At 44.6% G+C, this 21,999-nt stretch overlaps 1 protein-coding gene across 5 annotated transcripts in view; it reads right to left on the reverse strand.

Moving 5' to 3' along the window:
* Positions 1-3,594: 3,594 nt before the first annotated feature.
* The window catches only part of LOC119953421 (semaphorin-4D-like), a 133,964-nt gene continuing 115,559 nt past the window's right edge, over positions 3,595-21,999 (reverse strand). For all 5 annotated transcript variants that reach the window (XM_038777679.1, XM_038777678.1, XM_038777680.1 and 2 more), the window contains 4 exons: positions 10,824-10,939; positions 10,545-10,711; positions 10,300-10,352; positions 3,595-6,547 (listed from right to left, as the gene is read on the reverse strand). In XM_038777679.1, the coding sequence (XP_038633607.1) occupies positions 5,799-6,547; positions 10,300-10,352; positions 10,545-10,711; positions 10,824-10,939 (1,085 nt within the window). In that variant the 3' untranslated portion in view covers positions 3,595-5,798. The remainder of the gene's footprint in view (positions 6,548-10,299; positions 10,353-10,544; positions 10,712-10,823; positions 10,940-21,999) is intronic.

Below are 21,999 nucleotides of genomic sequence, written 5' to 3' on the forward strand. Positions count from 1 at the left end.
AAAAACTGGGGCCCTTTTCACGAGGCACACTCTGGCATAGTGGCCTTTCTTCCCGCAGCTGTTGCAGGTCGCGGGTCGGGCTGGGCAGTGGTGCCGCGGGTGCTGGCTTTGGCCACAGAAATGGCAGGCTGGGGCAGCAGAGTAACTGGCTTTGGCAGCGCGGTAGCTGGGGGGCCGTGCGGCACAGACCTGGGGGGATTGTTGGTCGGGGGTCCACGATGAGGTTGCGGGGTCCGCGGGAAACGACGTGAGGCTGCGGAAGGAGACTTCCATAGTGGTAGCAGCCTCCACAGTAGTATCTAAGTCCTGGGCCCCCTTTTCTAGCAGTCTTTGGTGCACATAGTTAGATCTAAGGCCCGCTACAAAAACGTCCCGCACAGCGAGCTCCCTATGTTCAGCCACGGTAACGGCTTGATAATTACAGTCATTATAAAGATTGTTCAGTTCCTGTACAAACTCGGCTAGCGTTTCTGTAGGCCGCTGACGGCGAGTCGTAAACACGTGGCGTGCATAAACCTCGTTAATGGGCCTAACGTACATTTTGACCAATATCGCCAACGCTGCGGTGTAAGAACTGACCGGATTTAGCTGTGTGGAGATTCTGTGGCTTACCCTCACGTGCAGTAGGCTGAGTTTTTGTTCCTCCGTTGTTCCGGCGGTGCTGGCTTCTGCCAGGTAGGCCTTAAAACATCTCAGCCAGTGGGAAAAAATTTCCTTAGCCTCTGCATCCTGCGGGTCGAGTTCTAGGCGACCGGGCTTGAGGGCTGCTTCCATGATTTACTTCGACTGTTTCGTAAGTATATTAAATTGATGGAACCATCAATTCTACGGACACGTGCTTGTAGGATTAGAATAGCGGTTTTAATATACTTACAACAGAGCCAGCCTGTTAGCCGTTGAACTTTCGGTGAACTGGCTGGCTGACTCTGTGGCACAGATCTGTATACAGCAGCTCCAGGGGGAGGAGTTATGGGCGGAGCCAAGTACAAACTCTCGAACTCCCAGAGCTACTCCCCTGGTGGTCAGGTAGTGCAACTGCACTTAAAATATTGATACATGTATATACTTGGAACAGAGTGACATTGATAACTATAATGCCGTGTGAATCTCATTCACCACAACCCCTCAACCTCATTCCTTCTAATGAAAACAGTCCGAGTCTATTCAGCCTCTCCGCATAGCTAACACCCTCCAGACCAGGCAACATCCTGGTAAACCTCCTCTGCACCTTCTCCAAAGCCTCCACATCCTTCCGGTAGTGTGGTGGCTAGAATTGTGCGCAATATTCCAAGTGTGGCTGTATCAAGGTTCTATACAACTGTCGCATTACTTGCCAGTTTTATACTCCATGCCCTCGATTCCATATGCTTTGACTACCTTGTCCACTTGTGTTGCTACTTTCAAAGATCTGTGGACCTGTACGCCCAGATCTCTCTGACTTTCTATATTCCAAAGAGTTTTGCCATTTATGATATATTCCCCCACCAGTTAGATAAGACCACCAGATAGATAACCCCATCACCAAAACAGGTGGATAGGACCATCCCTGTGGTTCCCATTCAGCCTGGGAGGGCTACAAAAGAAGAAGCATCTGGAGAAACATTAAAAAGTAATTTAATCAATTTTTGTACAAGAATTTTGTTCAAAGAGTGTTTGGAAGCATTTTTAAAATCAAAGTAATCTTTTTAAAAGTTGCATTAGTAAATAGCGTTTGGTAGTGTTTTATGGAGGAAGCATATGCTGTTTCATAACTGAGGGCAGTAGCATTCTCCAGCAACAATACAAATTGTGTATTCATTCTAAAAATGTTACATATGCAGAAATTGGCGATAGCTCTGTACATTTTTATAATTTCATCTGAAAATATTCATTATATCCATATTTTTAAATGCATTAGTTTGGTACTGTAGTTTTAAAAGGCAGTCATCACCGTTGCAGGATTTAACAGAAAAAACATTTTAAAAATTGGAAAGGGTTGCACATGAAAAACAGACTAATATGAAAATGCTCATTAACATTTTGATGAAAGCATTTACAAAACAGAGTGAACATATTTTAAGAGGTGTCAATAAAAGGTTTCTTGTGGAAAGTTACAGTTGACCAGAGTTAAGAAAATGCAACAAAGACCATGAAGCCAATACTTTAGTGGCAATTTCCTTTTGTAGAATCCCTACAGTGCAGAAGGAGGCCCATCGAGGCTGCATCAGCCCTCCAAAACAGCATCCCACCCAGTGACCTCACCTAACCTGCACTTCCCTGGGGATTTTAGCATGGCCAATCCACCTAACCTGCACATCTTTGGACTGAGAGAGGAAATGGCAACATCCAGAAGAAACCCAAACATACACGGGGAGAATGGGCACACTCCATACAGTCACCCAAGGCTGGATTTGAACCTGGGACCTTGGTCTGTGAGGCAGTAGTACTAACCACAGTGCCACCCACTTTTTGATAGCATTGTGCCTATAATCAGATTATTTTTGGATACCAAATTCTTTCTTGGTGTTACAGCAAGGCCAACTTCTGCAATTTAACCTCTTCCCATCTAGTTTTCCATCCCCAATTCTTCTACATCTCCATGCTGGGATGCAATTCCACAGGCATTCTGGCATTTCATCAAAGTAGCTATCTCTGCTGTGGATTTTCAGTGACTTGGTCTTTTGACAATGGAGGCCAACATAGTCAAACTGAACCTTGTCCTCATTGGTCGTCCACCAACAGGAACTCATTAATTAGGGATCAGGAACCGGATCCGATCTGATTTTTATTCCCCTGCCCACAGGGATACTGAGCTCAGTTATTGCTCTGGCCAATTATTGATCAGCCAATTCAAGATACATGGGAACTGAACTTGGGATCTTCATGTAAGGCAGGTACATTTATCCATCTATACAAAAGGAAAAGTTAGGACAAAAATACAGAGTGAATGTAAGTGATCCCATTGATGCCTATTAACCTGTTAGCTCTCTGCAGTAAATTGACGCAAAATATTTCTCAACAATATCACATCTGACAAGATGCAATAAAAGGTGCCGCTCGCATTTTCATTAGTTTAAAAAGTGAGATATTTACACAGGGCTGAATTTTCATAGATTGAACACAAGGAGAACTTTAGTTTTTTTAAATTTCCAAGCGCATGTATGTAGTTAGGATTATGGGTGTGACAGAAATTGTGCACAGCTTTTATTTTTTTGAATAAATGGACAAACAAAATAATTACAAAATTAAAGCCTACTCTAAAATAACTTAATTTTAGGAATTTTCCCTCGATATAATTGGTACAATGCAATGCAAATTTTCTGATATTCTCCCACTTGCTTGACAGACACATCTTTGCATTGGTGGGTGGAAAGAAATAGAATGCTCTTATATTGTAGGAAATAATGCATCACCTTTATAATACAAAATACAATAAATGGACAGTCCTTTAGCATTACTGCACAGGTCAAGCTGAATGCGGCGATGCTGCAGGTGAGAATCAGTTAGCAAAGGGAAAAATTTAGGCACTGTCCGTGTGGAGTTTGCACATTTCCACCCCCCCCCCCCCCCCCGTGTCTACTTGGGCCTCACCCCCACTACCCAAAGATGTGCAGGTTAGGTGGATTGGCCACGCTAAATTGCCCCTTAATTGGAAAAAAAATAATTGGGTACTTTAAATTTATTTTCAAAAGGGAAACATTTAGGCATATGGTTATTCACTAACGATGTTGGAAGCCAGCATTCCAACCTCAGAATCCACTTGCGATGATACTTCAGCATGGCTTATCCTATGCTGGTCTTTGGCTGCAGCTAATATTATTTATTGTGGTGTTCCTGATTTTGACTTTGCCACTGTAGCTAGTGACCGAGCGCAGGTCAGACACTTCCTCACAGGAAGATAAAGGAAAATATTGCGTAGGTTCATTTGGCTCTCTCTAGATAGTTCCCTTCCACCTGCACATTAAATGCAACAGCTGCCTCCAAATCCACTTCGTTTTATTGTTGCAGAATGAGAACATAAAAAAAGCACAGAGTTCTATTGGTATCCCATAACCCAGAAAACCATCAAAGGGAAGCCAGCAGGAGACATGGAACAGTAAGTTTACCAAGAGTGACTGTGGGGGAGGAGGGAGTGGTGGTGAGGTAACTACTATCGTCCCAGGTGTATTAATAGTAATAACACATTTACGAACATACCACTCAGATTTCAGTTTTATCCAACACACCTCCAATGTCCCAGAGATGTCTGGGTTATAAATCATCAATGGGATATGTCATTTTCACTCTTAAAAAAAAAATCCATCAGTTAATGCCAAGTATGGTCCTCTGGCGGTTTCACAGGATACATAGATGAATGCGTGCTGGAAAGAGAAATCTTACAAAACTTAATATATGACATTAAAACATATAAAACAACCAAAACACAAAAAAATCAAGTATAAAAATATAACTGCCTGTACAATAAAGAATTTGAGTAGTGTGGTGGAAGATCGAGACATTGCCACAAACCTCAGCTGAAACATGCACATTAAAATGTGAATTTAGTAATATTCAACCAAGGAATATTTAAGGAAAAGACAAATGAAAAAAAATCTACATTTTTAAAAAACATTTTCAAATATATTTTCAAGACACTTTTGTAGAATTTTGAACAACAAATTGCATTTATGTATAACCTTTAACAGAGTGCATAGGGCACTTCACAGAAGTGTTATCAAACAAAATCTGATACCGGGCCACAAGAAGGTATTAGGAGAGGTGATCAATAGTGTAGTCTAAGATGTAGGTTTAAGGAGCGTCATGTGAAGAGTCAGAGGGAATTCCTGAGCTCCAAGGTGACTTGTTCAATACCAGAGGACACAAGTCCAAAATACAAAAAAGTTAGGGGGATACAAAAAGGGCAGAGCAATTCCATTTAAAATGTAATCGAGTTTTGAAATAGGTTAACAAAGAAGACGATACAAATAGATGACATAAATGCACTCAAGAAGCAATCAGAAGTCAGGAAGGATTGCGGGACTTGGCGATAAGGCAATGAATGATTGATTCAACTGGCTCGTTGGGCTTGAGAATGATTAAAAACAGGAAAAAAATCATTCTGTTCTTCATTAGAATGATTTTCACCAATGCCAACCATGAAAGTAAAAACTCGGCAAATGTATGGTCATTGTGGATTTGATACTACAGATATGAAACATTGGTGGGTTCTGCAAGTAACTCATTACCACATGCAAGAACACACATTAATGAAAAACAGAGTAAGATTGAATCACAGCAGCTTAGGTATCATGTGGTCCTTTCTTGTAGAGAAAACAAAAGGGAAATTTAGTGAGTCCATGCTCCCAGAGGACAGCTACAAACAGAGAATGTGGATCAGAGGATGAGGGAATTGTCCCCTATTGCCAATCCACAGTGCATTCAATTATGGTTTCCTTGCTGGGAGCGCTAAATCAACGAGTTAACTGATACCTTTCCATTACAAACCCTTAGTATTTTTAACTTGTAGGGTTTTTTTTAAATATAAAAGCATATAAAGAACATTCTCTCTCTTCTTAGGGAGAAATATACATAAAGTAGAATACCACACCCTGGCATAGGATTTCTGATAGTCTTTGGTCTATTACTGAATGTATACCTTACACCCCCACATTACTATTAGTCCAGATAAAGCAACTCCTTTCAGAAGGATCTGTGCGAGGTTGCCAAGGGAAATGCAAAGGGAAGGAGAGGGGTATGGTCCGACTGTATTACCTGACTGCTCTCACATAGCATTTTACACTATAAGGATATCCCTAAACATCAGTGCCCTTTTCTTATGCTCATGCTTTTGACTCACTCTGATCGGCATCAATATAGTCTAATTCATCAAGGACAAACAATGGCCTAGCAGAGCTGGAGTTAGTATTCTCTTGTAGTATAGAGTTATTGTTAGTGTTCTTCTCAACTGAACATTCACTGGTAATGCAGGTAAGTGGGATGTCAACATTGCTGTGTGTGTCTTGTAGTTCAGGGGCTTTAGGTGACGGCGGTTTCTCCTCAATTTGCTGCACTGAATTGTTTGGAAGGGTTGGCGGCACACTTTGTGTATTTCCATTTCTCGATGAACGTGACAGCATTGGCACATGTCCTTTATAAATATTCCATGCCAGGAGAAGTATGAACATCATGACAAAGAGTACCAGGAAACCCTTTAAGGTAAATTCAGTCCGAATGTAACTCTCTGCCACAGGCAAGTTATGAATGCGAACATTATTGCCTGGTGTGGTAGGAATTGACTTGTGATCTATTTGTAGTGTGTGAACAGAACGGAGGTGGTGTCTTGCTATGACTTGTGCAAATGGTTTCCCAGCCACAGTTTCAACAGACTGGCAGTCATATTCTCCTGCGTCTGCTCTAGAAACATTAAATATTAACAGCCCATCACTTAAATAGATGTATCTTGAATTTGTTGCTGGAATCACTCTTTCGTTTAGTAGCCACTGCATTTGAGCCAAGTTAGATACAGAACTGCAATACAACACCATGTTGTTTCCAGGTATAATCATCTGGATTTCTGTTGCGAAGATTTCTGAATTAAAAAAAACCAATATGAATTTTAATATTCAAAATAGTATCACTGTTTAAATACGTGAAAATAAAAGAATGGAATCAACTACAGTTAATAAGCAGTTGCCTAATCGGCATTTTTAATGAGCAATATTCAACAATGAGCATTATCAAACAATTGGATTGGATTTGTTTATTGTCATGTGTACCGAGGTACAGTGAATAGTATTTTTCTGCGAGCAGCTCAACAGATCATTAAGTACATGGGAAGAAAAGGGAATAAAAGAAAATACATAATAAGGCAACACAAGATATACAATGTAACTACATAGGCACTGGCATCGGGTGAAGCATACAGGGTGTAGTGCTTTTTAAAAAAATTTAGACTACCCAATTATATTTTCCAATTAAGGGGCAATTTAGAGTGGCCAATCCACCTAGCCTGCACATCTTTTGGGTTGTGGGGGCGAAACCCACACGGGGAGAATGTGCAAACTCCACACGGACAGTGACCCAGGGCCGGGATTCGAACCCGGGTCCTCAGCGCCGTAGACAGCAATGCTAACCACTGTGCCACAGTGCTGCCCCAGGATGTAGTGTTAATGAGGTCAGTCAATAAGATGATCATTTAGGGGTCTGGTGACAGTGGGGAAGAAACTGTTTTTGAGTCTGTTCGTGCGTGTTCCCAGACTTCTGTATCTCCTGCCTGATGGAAGAAGTTGGAAGAGTGAGTAAGCCAGGTGGGAGGGATCTTAGATTATGCTGCCCGCTTTCCCCAGGCAGCGGGAGGTGTAGATGGAGTCAATGGATGGGAGGCAGGTTCGTGTGATGGACTGGGCGGTATTCACGACTTTCTGAAGTTTGTTGCGGTCCTGGGCCATACCAGGTTGTGATGCAGCCCGATAGGATGCTTTCTATGGTGCATCTGTAAAAGTTGGTCAGGGTTAATGTGGACATGCCGAATTTCCTAAGTTTCCTGAGGAAATATAGGCGCTGTTGTGCTTTCTTGGTGATAGCATCGACGTGAGTGGACCAGGACCGATTTTTGGAGATGTGCACCCCATGGAATTTGAAACTGCTAACCATCTCCACCTCGGCCCCGTTGATGTTGACAGGGGTGTGTACAGTACTTTGCTTCCTGAAGTCAATGACCAGCTCTTTAGTTTTGCCGGCATTGAGGGAGAGATTGTTGTCATTACACCACTCCACTAGGTTCTCTATCTCCCTCCTTTGCATTCATTGTACCTTTGCATTCAGCACAGTTGCACCAGAAGGGGCCACTGGTTAACACTCTGCAGCAGGAACCCTATCTGATTCTATCTTTCTGTAGCCTAAGGGTACTGAAGCCATTAATAGGAGTCTCAACAGTTTACTGGGTTTTCGAAGTTGGCCATTTCAATAGCTCAGCCTATTTGAGACAATCCTCAGACTGAGCAATCTAATTTGTGATTCCCAAGCTGCCACAAAACCATTAAAACATACCCAGGCCAGTCAGTAAAAACAGCTTGAAAAGTGGCACAGCTAAACAGCACTGTTCAATCAGCGAGCTAAGAAAAGTTCAAAACGCGTCACTCACTTGTCTGATGATAGCTTGCAAGCTTACCGATGAATTCATCTACATAATTCATCCATTGCATGATTTACATTATTTTGATCTCATTCACATCCCACCTTACTCCTTTTGTTCGTTATTCCCCAACAATTCATTTTTTAAAAAGGTTCAGTTTACGGTAGGTGGGCGTCAACTGGCTAGGCCTCCAATTGCTTAATGCACCATTCTTTCTTTTTTTAATGAGATGGGAGTGCCGCTGGCAAGGCCAGCATTTGTTGTTCCTCCCCAATTTCTCTCGAAGGTAGTGGTGAACCACCTTCTCGAACTGCTGCAGTCCATGTGGTGTAGAAGTACAGTTACATTAATGTTACACGCATAGGTGATAGAGTCATAGTTTTAGGTGCTATTTGAGTGCAGGTGGTTGAGAGATAAAAATTATTTAAAATGTCTTGACTGTGGGAATCCAGTCATTGTTTCACATAATGCATTAGCCATTGTATTCCTGTGTCTTGACTGTGGGAATCCAGACATTGTTTCAATCATTGTATCATATGATGAATTAGTCATTGTATTCCAGTGTATTCAGCACTAAGAACGTATCAACTAATCAGTTATAGCAAGGTCTCCGGGCTGAGCTGTGTAACATGGAAAGTGTGAGAAATGTATCCAGTAATTTTCCTAAGACTGCGCATACAGGTGCTGAGCTAGGTTTGATAGGTACCAGTCAATCTTAAGTCATGTCCAATGTTTGATTAATAAATCATCCTCTAAGTAACAGATATTCATTTGAACAAACCAGGATATCTCAGCTGAGAATTAGAAACCAATGATAGCAAATGAGGGGATAAACTAGAGATAGTAATTTCCTTAAAGTAGGACCCCGTGGTCGAGGTCTTTGTTCCTGAATCCCTAAATTCTTGAATCATCTGTTTGTTTGTGTTAAAGTGAATTCTTTATGTTTTATGATTTTGCCATGTGTTCAACCTTTTTATGCATTGTTTGATATTTCATTTCTAAGTTTTGATTCAGTCCTTATTCAAGTATATTCAAGTAAATAATTAGCATTAAAGTTGTATTTTTGACACCTCCAATCAACTAGACTATCAACTCTTATTAGAAGGTAAAATAATAAGAGCCCCAACAACAGGTAATAGCAGGTATACAGAAAATAGTTGAAAATAGAATGTATGCATAAGTAAATTCATTTTGGAATAGTAGTTCAGGCTGACTTAATAATAATAATAATAATAATAATCTTTATTATCATAAGTAGGCTTACATTAACACTGCAATGAAGTTACTGTGAAAATCCCCTAGTCGCCATATTCTGGCGCCTGTTCGGGTACACAGAGGGAGAATTCAGAATGTCCAAATTACCTAACAGTAATTTTGGGACTTGTGGGAGGAATTCGGAGCACCCGGAGGAAACCCATGCAGACACGGGGAGAATGTGCAGACTCCGCACAGACAGTGATCCAAGCTGTGAATTGAACCGGGGACCCTGGTGCTGTGAAGCAACAGTGCTAACTGTGCTACTGTGATTTGCTCCATTGCTTCTCCTCAGTTATAATTAGTTTCATTATCCAGTTGCCTTGCACTATAGAGATTGTGCTTCAAGAAATGGGTTTCTGGTGAGGATGAGGTGTATTTTACAATGTCCTGAGCTGTAGAATGAACAGAGGGTGTACACGTGGTCTCAATTTACTTAGGATCGCAGGTTGACCCTTTCCCTCCAGAACCTCACATAACAGGAGAATAGTCCCAGGACTCTGTACCGGGACTGTGGGCTTTAAACAAAATGCATCCTTCGGTGTAATGCATCCATTAAAATTTGTTATTCTAGGGCAGCACGGTGGCGCAGTGATTAGCATTGCTGCCTCATGGCGCCAAGGTCCCAGGTTCACTCCCGGCTCTGGGTCACTGTCCGTGTGGAGTTTGCACTTTCTCCCCGTGTTTGCGTGGATTTCACCCCCATAACCCAAAGATGTGCAGGCTAGGTGGATTGGCCACACTAAATTGCCCCTTAATTGGACTCTAAATTTAAAAGAAAACAGTGTTATTCTGTGTGCAGGATGTTACGTTCACCAAAGGCTTTGTAAAATATGCAGCAGAATATATTTTTTAAAAGTTCGAATTTTTGATGAAACCTGGGATGGGGGAGAAAGAGCAAGAAGAAAAAGTGGAGAACAACCCAGCATTAGAGCTGCAAAAAGGAAACGTACCATATCTGGGGCATGCTGAAGGATCTCCATTCTCTATATTCTGAATAAAGTTCCTAAGGAATGTAACAGTAGACATTAAAATAGAGATCAAAAAGACTATGCCAAGAAATAATAATCTCAATAAATGAACCAAAGCTGTGTAGCTTAGCTGTCCTGGCCTTATTAGTAAACAGCTAAATGCTTCCAAATGAAGACACATTTAAACATCTGCTTCAAATGTACTCATTGTTGCATGGTTTACTTACAGCACATCAGTATTTATGTTTGAAATTGCAACACACTGGCTTGTGGTTTTGTGCCATGCACAGTAAGGGTCTCTTGCCAGCACACAGTCCCAACAGCTAACATACCGAGTACAAACAGCGACAGGCACTTGTAATACCTGTGATGGGGATCCAACATATAGTTGACCCTAGGAGAAATAAAATGACAGTTTGGAAATTGATACCATATATAATGAAATCCACATTCAAAGTAAAATAATTCACAAAAGAAAAATGCATTTGGCTTTAGACTTATTTTACCCTTCTTGAAGAAAGCTGTAGATTTTGTATTGGTTCTGCAGAAATAAACATCTGCACCTGCTCAATGATAAACATGTCTGTCGTCAAGCTGAGGGCCTTGTGCAGGTATCCACTATCTGAAAAACAACACGTGGCCTCTTTGACGGACAGGTTTAAAATAAGGTTTTGCAACAAATATGATTATGAATGCTCATGTTATTTTTCAGAATAATAACAATCTTTATTAGTGTTTACAAGTAGTGTTCACAGGGGCTGGTTTAGCTCACCAGGCTAAATCGCTGGCGTTTAAAGCAGACCAAGCAGGCCAGCAGCACGGTTTGATTCCCGTACCAGCCTCCCCGGACAGGCGCCGGAATGTGGCAACTAGGGGTTTTTCACAGTAACTTCATTGAAGCCTACTCGTGACAATAAGCGATTTTCATTTTTTCATTTTCAAGTAGGCTTATATTAACACTTCAATCAACTTACTGTGAAAATCCCCTCATCGCCACACCCCGGCTCCTGTTCGGGTACAGAGAGGGAGAATTCAGAATGTCCAATTCACCCAACAAGGGACTTGTGGGAGGAAACCGGAGCACCCGGAGGAAACCCGCGCAGACACAGGGAGAACGTGCAGACTCCGCACAGTGACCCAAGCCAGGAACTGAGTCCGGGTCCCTGATGCTGTGAAGCAACAGTGCTAACCACTGTGCTACCGTAACGCCCAGAAGAAACAACGGCACCAACACAATTAAAATCTGAGAATTTGTTTAAAGCTCAAAACGAAGAGGATCTAGATGGGTATATGGCTTCAGAAACTGTCCTTTTACTTCTTGGGTTTGGTCCATCTGATGGAGTGAAACTTTCTTCTCCCTCCTTGCTGCAGGATCTACATGAAATGAGATTGGGTATTAATCCCGTTTCCTTCGTGGTCACTGCTGTCCAATAGGATTTCCATGAGCAACAAACTTGCGGCGATCAGGTTACCCACTTTATACAAAGTATTTGCAATGTTTTTTTAAAAATTTAGAGTACCCAATTAATTTTTTCCAATTAAGGGGCAATTTAGCGTGTCCAATGCACCTAGCTTGCACATTTTTGGGTTGTGGGGACGAAACCAACGCTAACACGGGAAGAATGTGCAAACTCCACAGACAGTAGGCGGGATTCTCCCAACGGGAGACTAAGTGCCGATGCCGAGTGAAAACCGGAGTGTTTCACTCCGGTGTCGGAGGCCGCTCCTTGCCCCTTATTCTCCCACCCCCGGGGGGGCTAGGAGCGACGCCGCGTCATTTACGCGCACCCGCAAGAAATGGAGGAGTGATCTTGCGGGGCGGCTGAGGAAAGGAGTGCATCCTTCAAAGACGCCGGCCCGCCGATCGGTGGGCACCAATTGCGGACCCAGACCTCTTTTGAGTGCCCCCCTGGTGCTCGATCCTCCCTCACCAACCCCCCACAGGCCGCCCCCGCAGCGTTTGCGCGCTATTCACGCCGGCAGTGACCAGGTGTGGTTGGCGCCGGCGGGAACACGTCGTATTGGGCAGGCTGCTGAGCCCATCTGGGCCGGAGAATCACCGCTCGCCTGTTACAAACGACGAACGGCGATTCTCCGAGCGGCCTGTCGTAAATCTCGGCGCGCCGTTTTTGGGTGGGGGGGGGGAAATCGCCGTGGCAGCGAGGTGATGGGGGGGGGGGGAGGAGAATTGCGCCCAGTGACCCAGAGTCAGATCGAACCTCGGCGCTGTGAGGCCGCAGTGCTAACCCACTGCGCCACCGTGCTGCCCCCAAATATTTGAAATGTTAATAACACAAAAAAGGTCAGATCTTTTGAAAATAGGTTTGAGTTTTGAACCACCAGCAACCGAGAGAAATGTATTCACTGCCAGAGCCAGGCAAACAGCTTTGGATTAAAAGGGTTTTGCAATCCAACTACAATGAAAGCAAAATACTACGGAGGCTAGCGATTTTAAATAAAATTAGAAAGTGCTAGAAAAATCCAGCCGGTCTGGCAGCTCCCTTGGGGATGGAAACAAAATTTTAAAAAATAAATTTAGATTAGCCAAATTCTTTTTTTCCCCAATTAAGGGGCAATTTAGCACGGCCAATCCACCCACCATGAACATCTTTAGATTGCGGGCTAAGACCTACGCAGACACGGGGAGAATGTGCAAACTGCACACGGACAGTAAGCCAGGGCCGGGATTGGACCTGGGTCCTCAGCGCCGTGAGGCAGCAGTGCTAACTACTGTGCCGCCGTGCCGCCTCCTTTGCTGTTCCTTATATTCTGTCCAATCTTTTAACCTGCCACCTTTTTTTGCACAATCATATGCTTTTTCTTTAAGTTTAATACTATAATTTTTAATTTAGAGTACCCAATCATTTTTTTCCAATTAAGGGGCAATTTAGCATGGCCAATCCACCTACCCTGCACATCTTTGGGTTGTGGGGGTGAAACCCACGCAGACATGGGGAGAATGTGCAAACTCCACACAGACAGTAACCCTTGGTCAGGATTGAACCTGGGACCTCGGCACCGTGAGGCAGCAGTGCTAACCATTGTGCCACCGTGCTGCCTCCCAGTTTGATACTATTTTTAACCTTTCTAGTTAATAACGGGGTGTGGGTCCATCCCTTGGACTTTTCGAACTCCATGGAATGCATCTACTTTGTGCATTCTGAAATATTCCCTTAAATGTTCATCATTGCATCTCTATTGACCTATCCCTTAACCTAATTTGCCAATTCACTTTAGCCGGCTCAACTTTCATGCCCTCATAATTTCCCTTATTTAAATTTAAAAACATAGGGGTGGATTCCCCATTCCCATTTTCGGCAGGCAGATTGGGAGCAGAGAGCAAGCTATGCCTATGATTATCAAGATGCCTTTCTGACAAGTTCCAATATCTTCCTTTATGCTCCACCCTATCAAGTGGTTACCGTTATTGGGCTTATACACGACTCTCAACTAAGTACAGAACGCGGTTCAACCCAAGGCCCCTGTGAACAGAAGGAGTCCTTTCAGGACGCCCCTAATAAGTGCCTTCAAGAAGGGCCACCCCACAAGCTCCAGAGGACAACAGGATACCAACCACAGCACCAGATACTCAGCAGACAAATGTCAGCAGCACCCCTAGAACCTCCAGCACATCCCAAAGCTGATACCCCAGCCAGCCCTGTACCGCCACAACCACACCCAGGGCAGTTACCATTATGCCAGCCTCAACCGGGAAAACCCCATCATCGAAGAGAAGAGGAATCATCAAGACACCCAACAAGTGGGTGCCCAGGGAGGGGGAAGCTAACTCCCTCTTTCCCAGTACAATAATGGGAATCTCACCGAACCAAACCAGGATTTATAACAGCACACTGCTCACCCAGATGAAAGGAAGAAAAATCCCCTCAAGCGAAAAACACTCAAATAAGAAAGAGAAAAACCTTCAGCCAAATAAAGAAGCATCGTGACCACAAGGGGGCAACAGCATACCAACCACAGCATCATACCTGGCTTAGCCCAGCACTCTCTGACCCACTATGAAAATGAAATGAAAATGAAAATCGCTTGTCACGAGTAGGCTTCAAGGAAGTTACTGTGAAAAGCCCCTAGTCGCCACATTCCGCCGTCTGTCCGGGGAGGCTGGTACGGGAATTGAACCGTGCTGCTGGTCTGCTTTAAAAGTCAGCGATTTAGCCCAGTGAGCTAAACCAGCCATTTCTCCCAGGACCGCCTCAACCACACCCAGCGCTGTGCAACTCCCCCATTGAACACCACACTGCTCACCCAGATGAAGAGAAGAAGAAAAGACCCCTGAAAGGAAAAGCACCCGAGTGTTTTCCCCTATTATACTGGGAAGGGGGGAGTTGGCTCCCCCCTCATTAGGCATTCAATTGTTGGATGTCTTGACGATTCTTCATCCCTTCGATGATTGGGTCTTCCCGTTTGAGGCTGGCATCTAGGAACAGTCAACAAATCAATCAAGGGTTAACCAAGCCCACCTTGGCATGCGCCACCAGTCATTTAAAAAAAAAAATTTAGAATACCCAATTTTTTTTTTCACCAATTAAGGGGCAATTTAGCATGGCCAATCCACCTAACCTCCACATCTTTGGGTTGTGGGAGTGAAACCCACGCAGACACGGGGAGAATGTGCAAACTCCACACGGACAGTGTCCCAGAGCCGGGATCTGAACCCGGTCCCCAGCGTCGAAGTCCCAGTGCTACCACTGCCCCACCATGCTGCCCCGCACCACCAGTCATTCCGTAAAAACACCAATCTCAAGGAAAAGTCAGAAGGAACCCAGTCCTTCCCAGGCCATCGACAGCCATCAACAGAGAAAAGCACGGATTCTTAAATTCAAAATAACAACAATTAAAATTAAAACCTGATACGGTTAGCTCTAACTGGGAGACTATCCTCAATCTCAGTGAGAGCTCAACTAACCCTACCATCGAACTCCACACTGATCATTCACCCATCACTCTGCCGTGGCTCCACTCACTTTCACTATCAACGAGATCAAGGGTGTCCAAGTACACTCTCATTCCATAACTGCAACGATAATAACTGCACATAAAAATGAGTAAAACTGTGCTCAAACCACATTTCACATAATCGACTTAATATGATTTCTGTAGAACAGAATAACAGGCAACATTTGCCCTCGTGCTCACACCTCGCACACCGTCACAGGAGAAAAAAACAACAAATAATCGACAGCATAATCACAAGGCAGCAACGTCCAGCACTATTGAAGAACCGCAGGGTAATAGCATGATCTATGTTGCTTGAAAAGACCAAAGCCATGACAGGGTCATTGAACACGTCTCAGGATGTTGCAACGATTCCAAAGAATGAAGAACCTTCACTTAAGAGGATAATACAAGGCCAGCAGTTGGTGGGGGTCCAAATCCATAGATTATAGAATTTACAGTGCAGGAGGAGGCCATTCAGCCCATCGAATCTGCACCGGCCCTTGGAAAGAGCACCCTACTTAAGCCCTATGCCTCCACCCTATCCCCCTTACCCAGTAACCCCACCTAACCTTTCTGGACACTAAGGGCAATTTACCATGGCCAATCCACCTAACCTGCACATCTTTGGACTGTGGGAGGAAACCGGAGCACCTGGAGGAAACCCATGCAGACACGGGGAGAACGTGCAGACTCCGCACAGGCAGTGACCCAAACTGGGAATCGAACCTGGAGCTTTGGAGCTGTGAAGCAACTGTGCTAACCACTATACTTCCGTGCTGCCCCTCAAGGATACTAAAGCATGGCAGCCAATCTTCAAACTCAGTTGGGAACTTGCCGCTCACTTCCTGCCAGAAACTGGACACACAGACACTCCTTACCCGGACCCTGCCTCTTGAATCTGTCAGGATATGCAACACGCCATGCAGCAGCATTTCAACAAATCGAAGGCGGGCCCTCACCATGGAAAGTGCTCCATCAGATGCGCGGATTCTCCCCTGCGCCTCTCAAGGCTGCCTCATGGTTTCACAAGGAGCACTAAAGACCGTAACACGGAGCCGATCATCATCCAAAACAACGCCGTCCAAGGCAGTTATCATCCCGATGTCCACTGCACCGACCAGCCACAGGCCCGCTCATGAGCAACAACGTCACAGTAAGCTGAGCCCTACCCCAGCCAATTCTGACCACCTCAATCACACGAAGATTCTTTACAATTTAACTCGGCTCCTCATCACAATCAGGATCATCCAGGGACATATTATCAAGCACATGTCCCGAAAAAAGACAAGTATGAAATGTGCACAAGGATATTGTAAAGGATTAAAAGACGAACAAAGCCAGAGCTCACGAAACCGCAGCTACTTCACCGCTCACACACGTAATCCCCCTGCATGATCCATTTGTTATGGTCGGTGAACACTGGGCAAATGGAAGTCCTTACAGTTCACATACTGGGTTGCTTGTTGCCATGGAGATCTTAAAGCCATGCGAGTGGAGTTGTTGGCACCCTGCCCTGGTGGAAACCCGCAAATCTCAGCGAACCCCAGTGCTCTTGTTTCCTGGCTTGTCCGATTGACAAAGTTATGTGCCTTGACAACGGCATCCGCGACCTCCTGGATACATTTTTGTACAAATTAAGAATCACAATATACCCTTGAATCTCAAACTGCCTCACTGAAGGTTTAATGATTCAATTTAAAGAAAAATAGTTTGGAGATGGACAAAAGAGAGGCGAGAGTGATTACCATTCACAGCAAGGCAGCATTTGACCCAGTGTAGCATTAAGGAGCACTGGCAAAATTGAAGTTAATGGGAATGTGCTGGAATCATACCGAGTACAAAAGGGGTTGCTGGAGGCCATCCATCTCCATCTCAGGAGCTCCTCAAGGTAACATAGAAAATAGGAGCAGGAGAGGCCATTCAGCCCTCCGAGGCTGCACCATCATTCATTTTTTTTTTATAAATGTTTTTTTTTTAAATTTAGAGTACCCAATTTTTTTTCCAATTAAGGGGCAATTTAGCGTAGCCAATCCACCTAACCTGCACATCTTTAGGTTGTGGGGGCGAAACCCACGCAGACACGGGGAGAATGTGCAAACTCCACACGGACAGTGACCCAGGGCCGGGATTCGAACCCGGGTCCTCAGCGCCGTAGGCATCAATGCTAACCACTGCGCCACCGTGCTGCCCTATAAATGTTTTTTTTTATTGAGTTTTCATATTTTATATATGACAAATTACAAGTTATTAGAGAGAGAGAAAAAAAAAAAGGGAAAACACAAAAATTTAACATGAATATTTACAGGTAAGCATCTTCATAACAATAATTGTGGCCGCCCCCTTTAGCCAGCATACATATTTTACATTCCCCAATATGGCCGAGGCACATGTTTATAGGCATTTATTTATAGTTTGGTTTTGGGCCTTGGCTTGCCATCAAACCCCCATACCGAGCCCGTATCCCACCCCCCCCCTCCCCCTGGCTACCTTCCCCCGATTCCCGTCCATTTTCCCCTGGTTCTTGGCCACCCGACTATTCTTCCTCATGTACGTTGGCCACAAACAGGTCCCGGAACAGTTGCATGAATGGCTCCCACGTTCTGTGGAAGCCGTCGTCCGACCCTCGGATGGCGAATTTGATTTTCTCCATTTGGAGAGATTCCGAGAGGTCGGACAGCCAGTCTGCAGCTCTGGGTGGTGCTGCTGACCGCCAGCCAAACAGGATTCTACGGCGGGCAATCAGGGAGGCAAAGGCAAGGGCGTCCGCCCTCCTCCCCAGGAATAGATCTGGCTGGTCTGAAACCCCGAAGACCGCCACTATCGGGCATGGCTCCACCCTCACCCCCACCACTTTGGACATAGCCTCGAAGAAGGCTGTCCAGTACTCCACAAGTCTGGGGCAAGACCAGAACATGTGGGCGTGGTTGGCCGGGCCTCTCTGGCACCGCTCACATTTGTCCTCCACCTCCGGGAAGAACCTACTCATACGGTTTCTCGTTAAGTGGGCTCTATGTACCACTTTTAGTTGCGTCAGGCTGAGCCTTGCGCACGTGGAGGTGGAGTTGACCCTATGCAGTGCTTCACTCCAGAGTCCCCACCCTATCTACCATCATTCATTATGGTCACGGCTGATCATCCAACTCAATAGCCTTAATAGAGCCTGCCTTCCCCCGATATCCTTTGATCCTCTTCACCCCAAGTGCTATATCTAACTACTTGTTGAAAACATACAATGTTTTGGTCTCAACTACTTTCTGTGGTAGCTAACCACTCTGGGTGAAGAAATTTCTCCTCATCTCTGTCCTAAAAGGTCTACCCCGTATCCTCAGACTGTGACCCCTGGTTCTGGACACCCCCACTATCTGGAAAATCATTCTTGAATCTATCCCGTCTAGCCCTGTTAGAATTTTCTGGGTTTCTATGAGATTTCCCTTCATTCTAATGAACTCCAGCAAATACAATCCTAACTGACTCAATCTCTCCTCATACGTCAGTCCTGCCATCCCAGGAATTAGTCTGATAAATGTTCTCTGCACTCCCTCCAGAGCGACAACATCCTGGCGGGTTTAGCACAGAGCCTAATAGCTGGCTTTGAAAGCAGACCAAGGCAGGCCAGCAGCACGGTTCAATTCCCGTACCAGCCTCCCCAAACAGGCGCCGGAATGTGGCAACTAGGGGCTTTTCACAGTAGCTTCATTTGAAACCTAATTGTGACAATAAGCGATTTTCATTTCATTCCCTTCCTCAGATAAGGAGACCAAAACTGCAGACAAATATTCCAAATGTAGCCTCACCTAGGCCCTGTATAATTGCAGCAAAACATCCCTGCTCCTGCACTCAAATCCTCTCGTTATAAAGGCCAACACCGTGGGAAGCACAAGTGGATAGCACTGTGGCTTCACAGTGTTCGATTCCCTGCTGGGTCACTCTCTGTGCGGAGTTTTCACGTTCTCCCCGTCTGTGCGTGGGTTTCCTCCGGGTGCTCCGGTTTCCTCCCACAGTTCAAAGACGTGCAGGTTAGGTGGATTGGCCATGATAAATTGCCCCTAGTGACCAAAAAGGTTAGGAAGGGTTATTGGGTTACGGGGATAGGGTGGAAGGAAGGGCTTAAGTGGGTCGGTGTAGACTCGATGGGCTGAATGGCCTCCTTCTGCATTGTATGTTCTATGTCTATACCATTGCCTTCTTTACAGCCTGCTGCAGTGTATTAGGGCCAATCATCTTTAGCTGTTTCATCAATGATCATCAGAAAGGTCAGAAGTGTGGCGTTTGCTAATGATTGGACAATGTTCAATACCATAATAACTCCTCAAACACTCAGGCAATTTGTGCCATTATACAGCAAGCCCTCAACAACATTCAGGCTTGGACTGATAAGTGGCAAATAAAATCACTCTACACAAGTATCAGGTAATGGCCATCTTCAACAAGAAAGAGAATTTAACCATCTTCCCTTGAATTACATGTATCACCATCGCTGAATCCCCCACCTTCAATATCCTGGAGGTTACCATTTACTGAACCAGCTGTATTAATTCTATGGTTACAAGAGCAGGTCAGAATCCAGGAACTTTGAGGCAATTAATTCACTTCCTAATTCCCCAAAGCCTGCCACCATTTATATGGTAGCAGTCAGGAAAGCAATGGAATACTCTCCACCTGTCTGCAATGGAATGCTCTCCCGGTCCCGGGTCACTGTCCATGTGGAGTTTGCACATTCCCCCCGTGTGAGCTTGAGTCTCACCCCCACAACCCAAAAGATGTGCATGGTAGGTGGATTGGCTACGCTAAATTGCCCCTTAATTGGAAAAAAAGAACTAGGTACTCTAAATTTTTTAAAAAACAAGTTTTTTTGAAGAGGTAACAGAAAGGGTCGATACTCCCGATGTGGTGTACATGGACTTTCAAAAGTCATTCGAAACAGTGCCACGCTACAAACTTGTGAGAGAAGTTATAGCTCATGAAATAAAAGACAGTAGCAATGTGGATACAAAAGTAGCTGGGAGTAATGGTAAATGGGTATTATTTCAGCTTGATGAAGGTTTGCATTGGGGTTCCTAAAGGGTCGGTATTGGCACCCTTATTTTTCCTGGTGTACATTAATGATCTACGTATTGGTGTGCAGGGGGCAGTATCAGAGTTTGCAAATTATATGAAACTTGAAGTATTGTAAACTGTGACGAGGACAGTGTAGAACTTCAAAAAGACAAAGACAAGTTGGTGGAGTTCCTGACACAATATGTTGACAGGCCAACAAGAGGCGAGGCCACACTGGATTTGGTTTTGGGTAATGAACCAGGCCAGGTGTTAGATCTGGAGGTAGGTGAGCACTTTGGAAACAGTGACCACAATTCGGTGACCTTTACGTTAGTGATGGAAAGGGATAAGTATACCCGCAGGGCAAGAGTTATAGCTGGGGGAAGGGCAATTATGATGCCATTAGACATGACTTAGGATGTGTTGGTTGGAGAAGTAGGCTGCAAGGGTTGGGCACACTGGATATGTGGAGCTTGTTCAATGAAAAGCTATTGCATGTTCTTGATAAGTACGTACCAGTCAGGCAGGGAGGAAGGGGTCGAGCGAGGGAACCGTGGTTTACCAAAGAAGTGGAATCTCTTGTTAAGAGAAAGAAGGAGGCCTATGTGAAGACGAGGCATGAAGTTTCAGTTGGGGCGTTTGATAGTTACAAGGAAGCGAGGAAGGATCTAAAGAGAGAGCTGAGACGAGCAAGGAGGGGACATGAGAAGTCTTTGGCAGGTAGGATCAAGGAAAACCCAAAAGCTTTCTATAGGTATGTCAGGAATAAAAGAATGACTAGGGTAAGAGTAGGGCCAGTCAAGGACAGTGGTGGGAAGTTGTGTGTGGAGGCTGAGGAGATAAGCGAGATACTAAAAGAATACTTTTCGTCAGTATTCACTCAAGAAAAAGATAATATTGTGGAGGAGAATGCTGAGACCCAGGCTATTAGAATAGATGGCATTGAGGTGCGTAGGGAAGAAGTGTTGGCAATTCTGGACAAGGTGAAAATAGATAAGTCCCCGGGGCCGGATGGGATTTATCCTAGGATTCTCTGGGAAGCCAGGGAAGAGATTGCTGAGCCTTTGGCTTTCATTTTTAGGTCATCATTGGCTACAGGAATAGTGCCAGAGGACTGGAGGATAGCAAATGTGGTCCCTTTGTTCAAGAAGGGGAGTAGAGATAACCCCGGTAACTATAGGCCGGTGAGCCTAACGTCTGTGGTGGGTAAGGTCTTGGAGAGGATTATAAAAGATACGATTTATAATCATCTAGATAGGAATAATATGATTAGGGATAGTCAGCATGGTTTTGTGAAGGGTAGGTCATGCCTCACAAACCTTATCGAGTTCTTTGAGAAGGTGACTGAACAGGTAGACGAGGGTAGAGCAGTTGATGTGGTGTATATGGATTTCAGTAAAGCGTTTGATAAGGTTCCCCACGGTCGGCTATTGCAGAAAATACGGAGGCTGGGGATTGAGGGTGATTTAGAGATGTGGATCAGAAATTGGCTAGTTGAAAGAAGACAGAGAGTGGTAGTTGATGGGAAATGTTCAGAATGGAGTTCAGTTACGAGTGGCGTACCACAAGGATCTGTTCTGGGGCCGTTGCTGTTTGTCATTTTTATAAATGACCTAGAGGAGGGCGCAGAAGGATAGGTGAGTAAATTTGCAGACGACACTAAAGTCGGTGGAGTTGTAGACAGTGCAG

Source organism: Scyliorhinus canicula, chromosome 18 (assembly GCF_902713615.1).
Source record: "Scyliorhinus canicula chromosome 18, sScyCan1.1, whole genome shotgun sequence".
Lineage (NCBI taxonomy): Eukaryota > Metazoa > Chordata > Chondrichthyes > Carcharhiniformes > Scyliorhinidae > Scyliorhinus > Scyliorhinus canicula.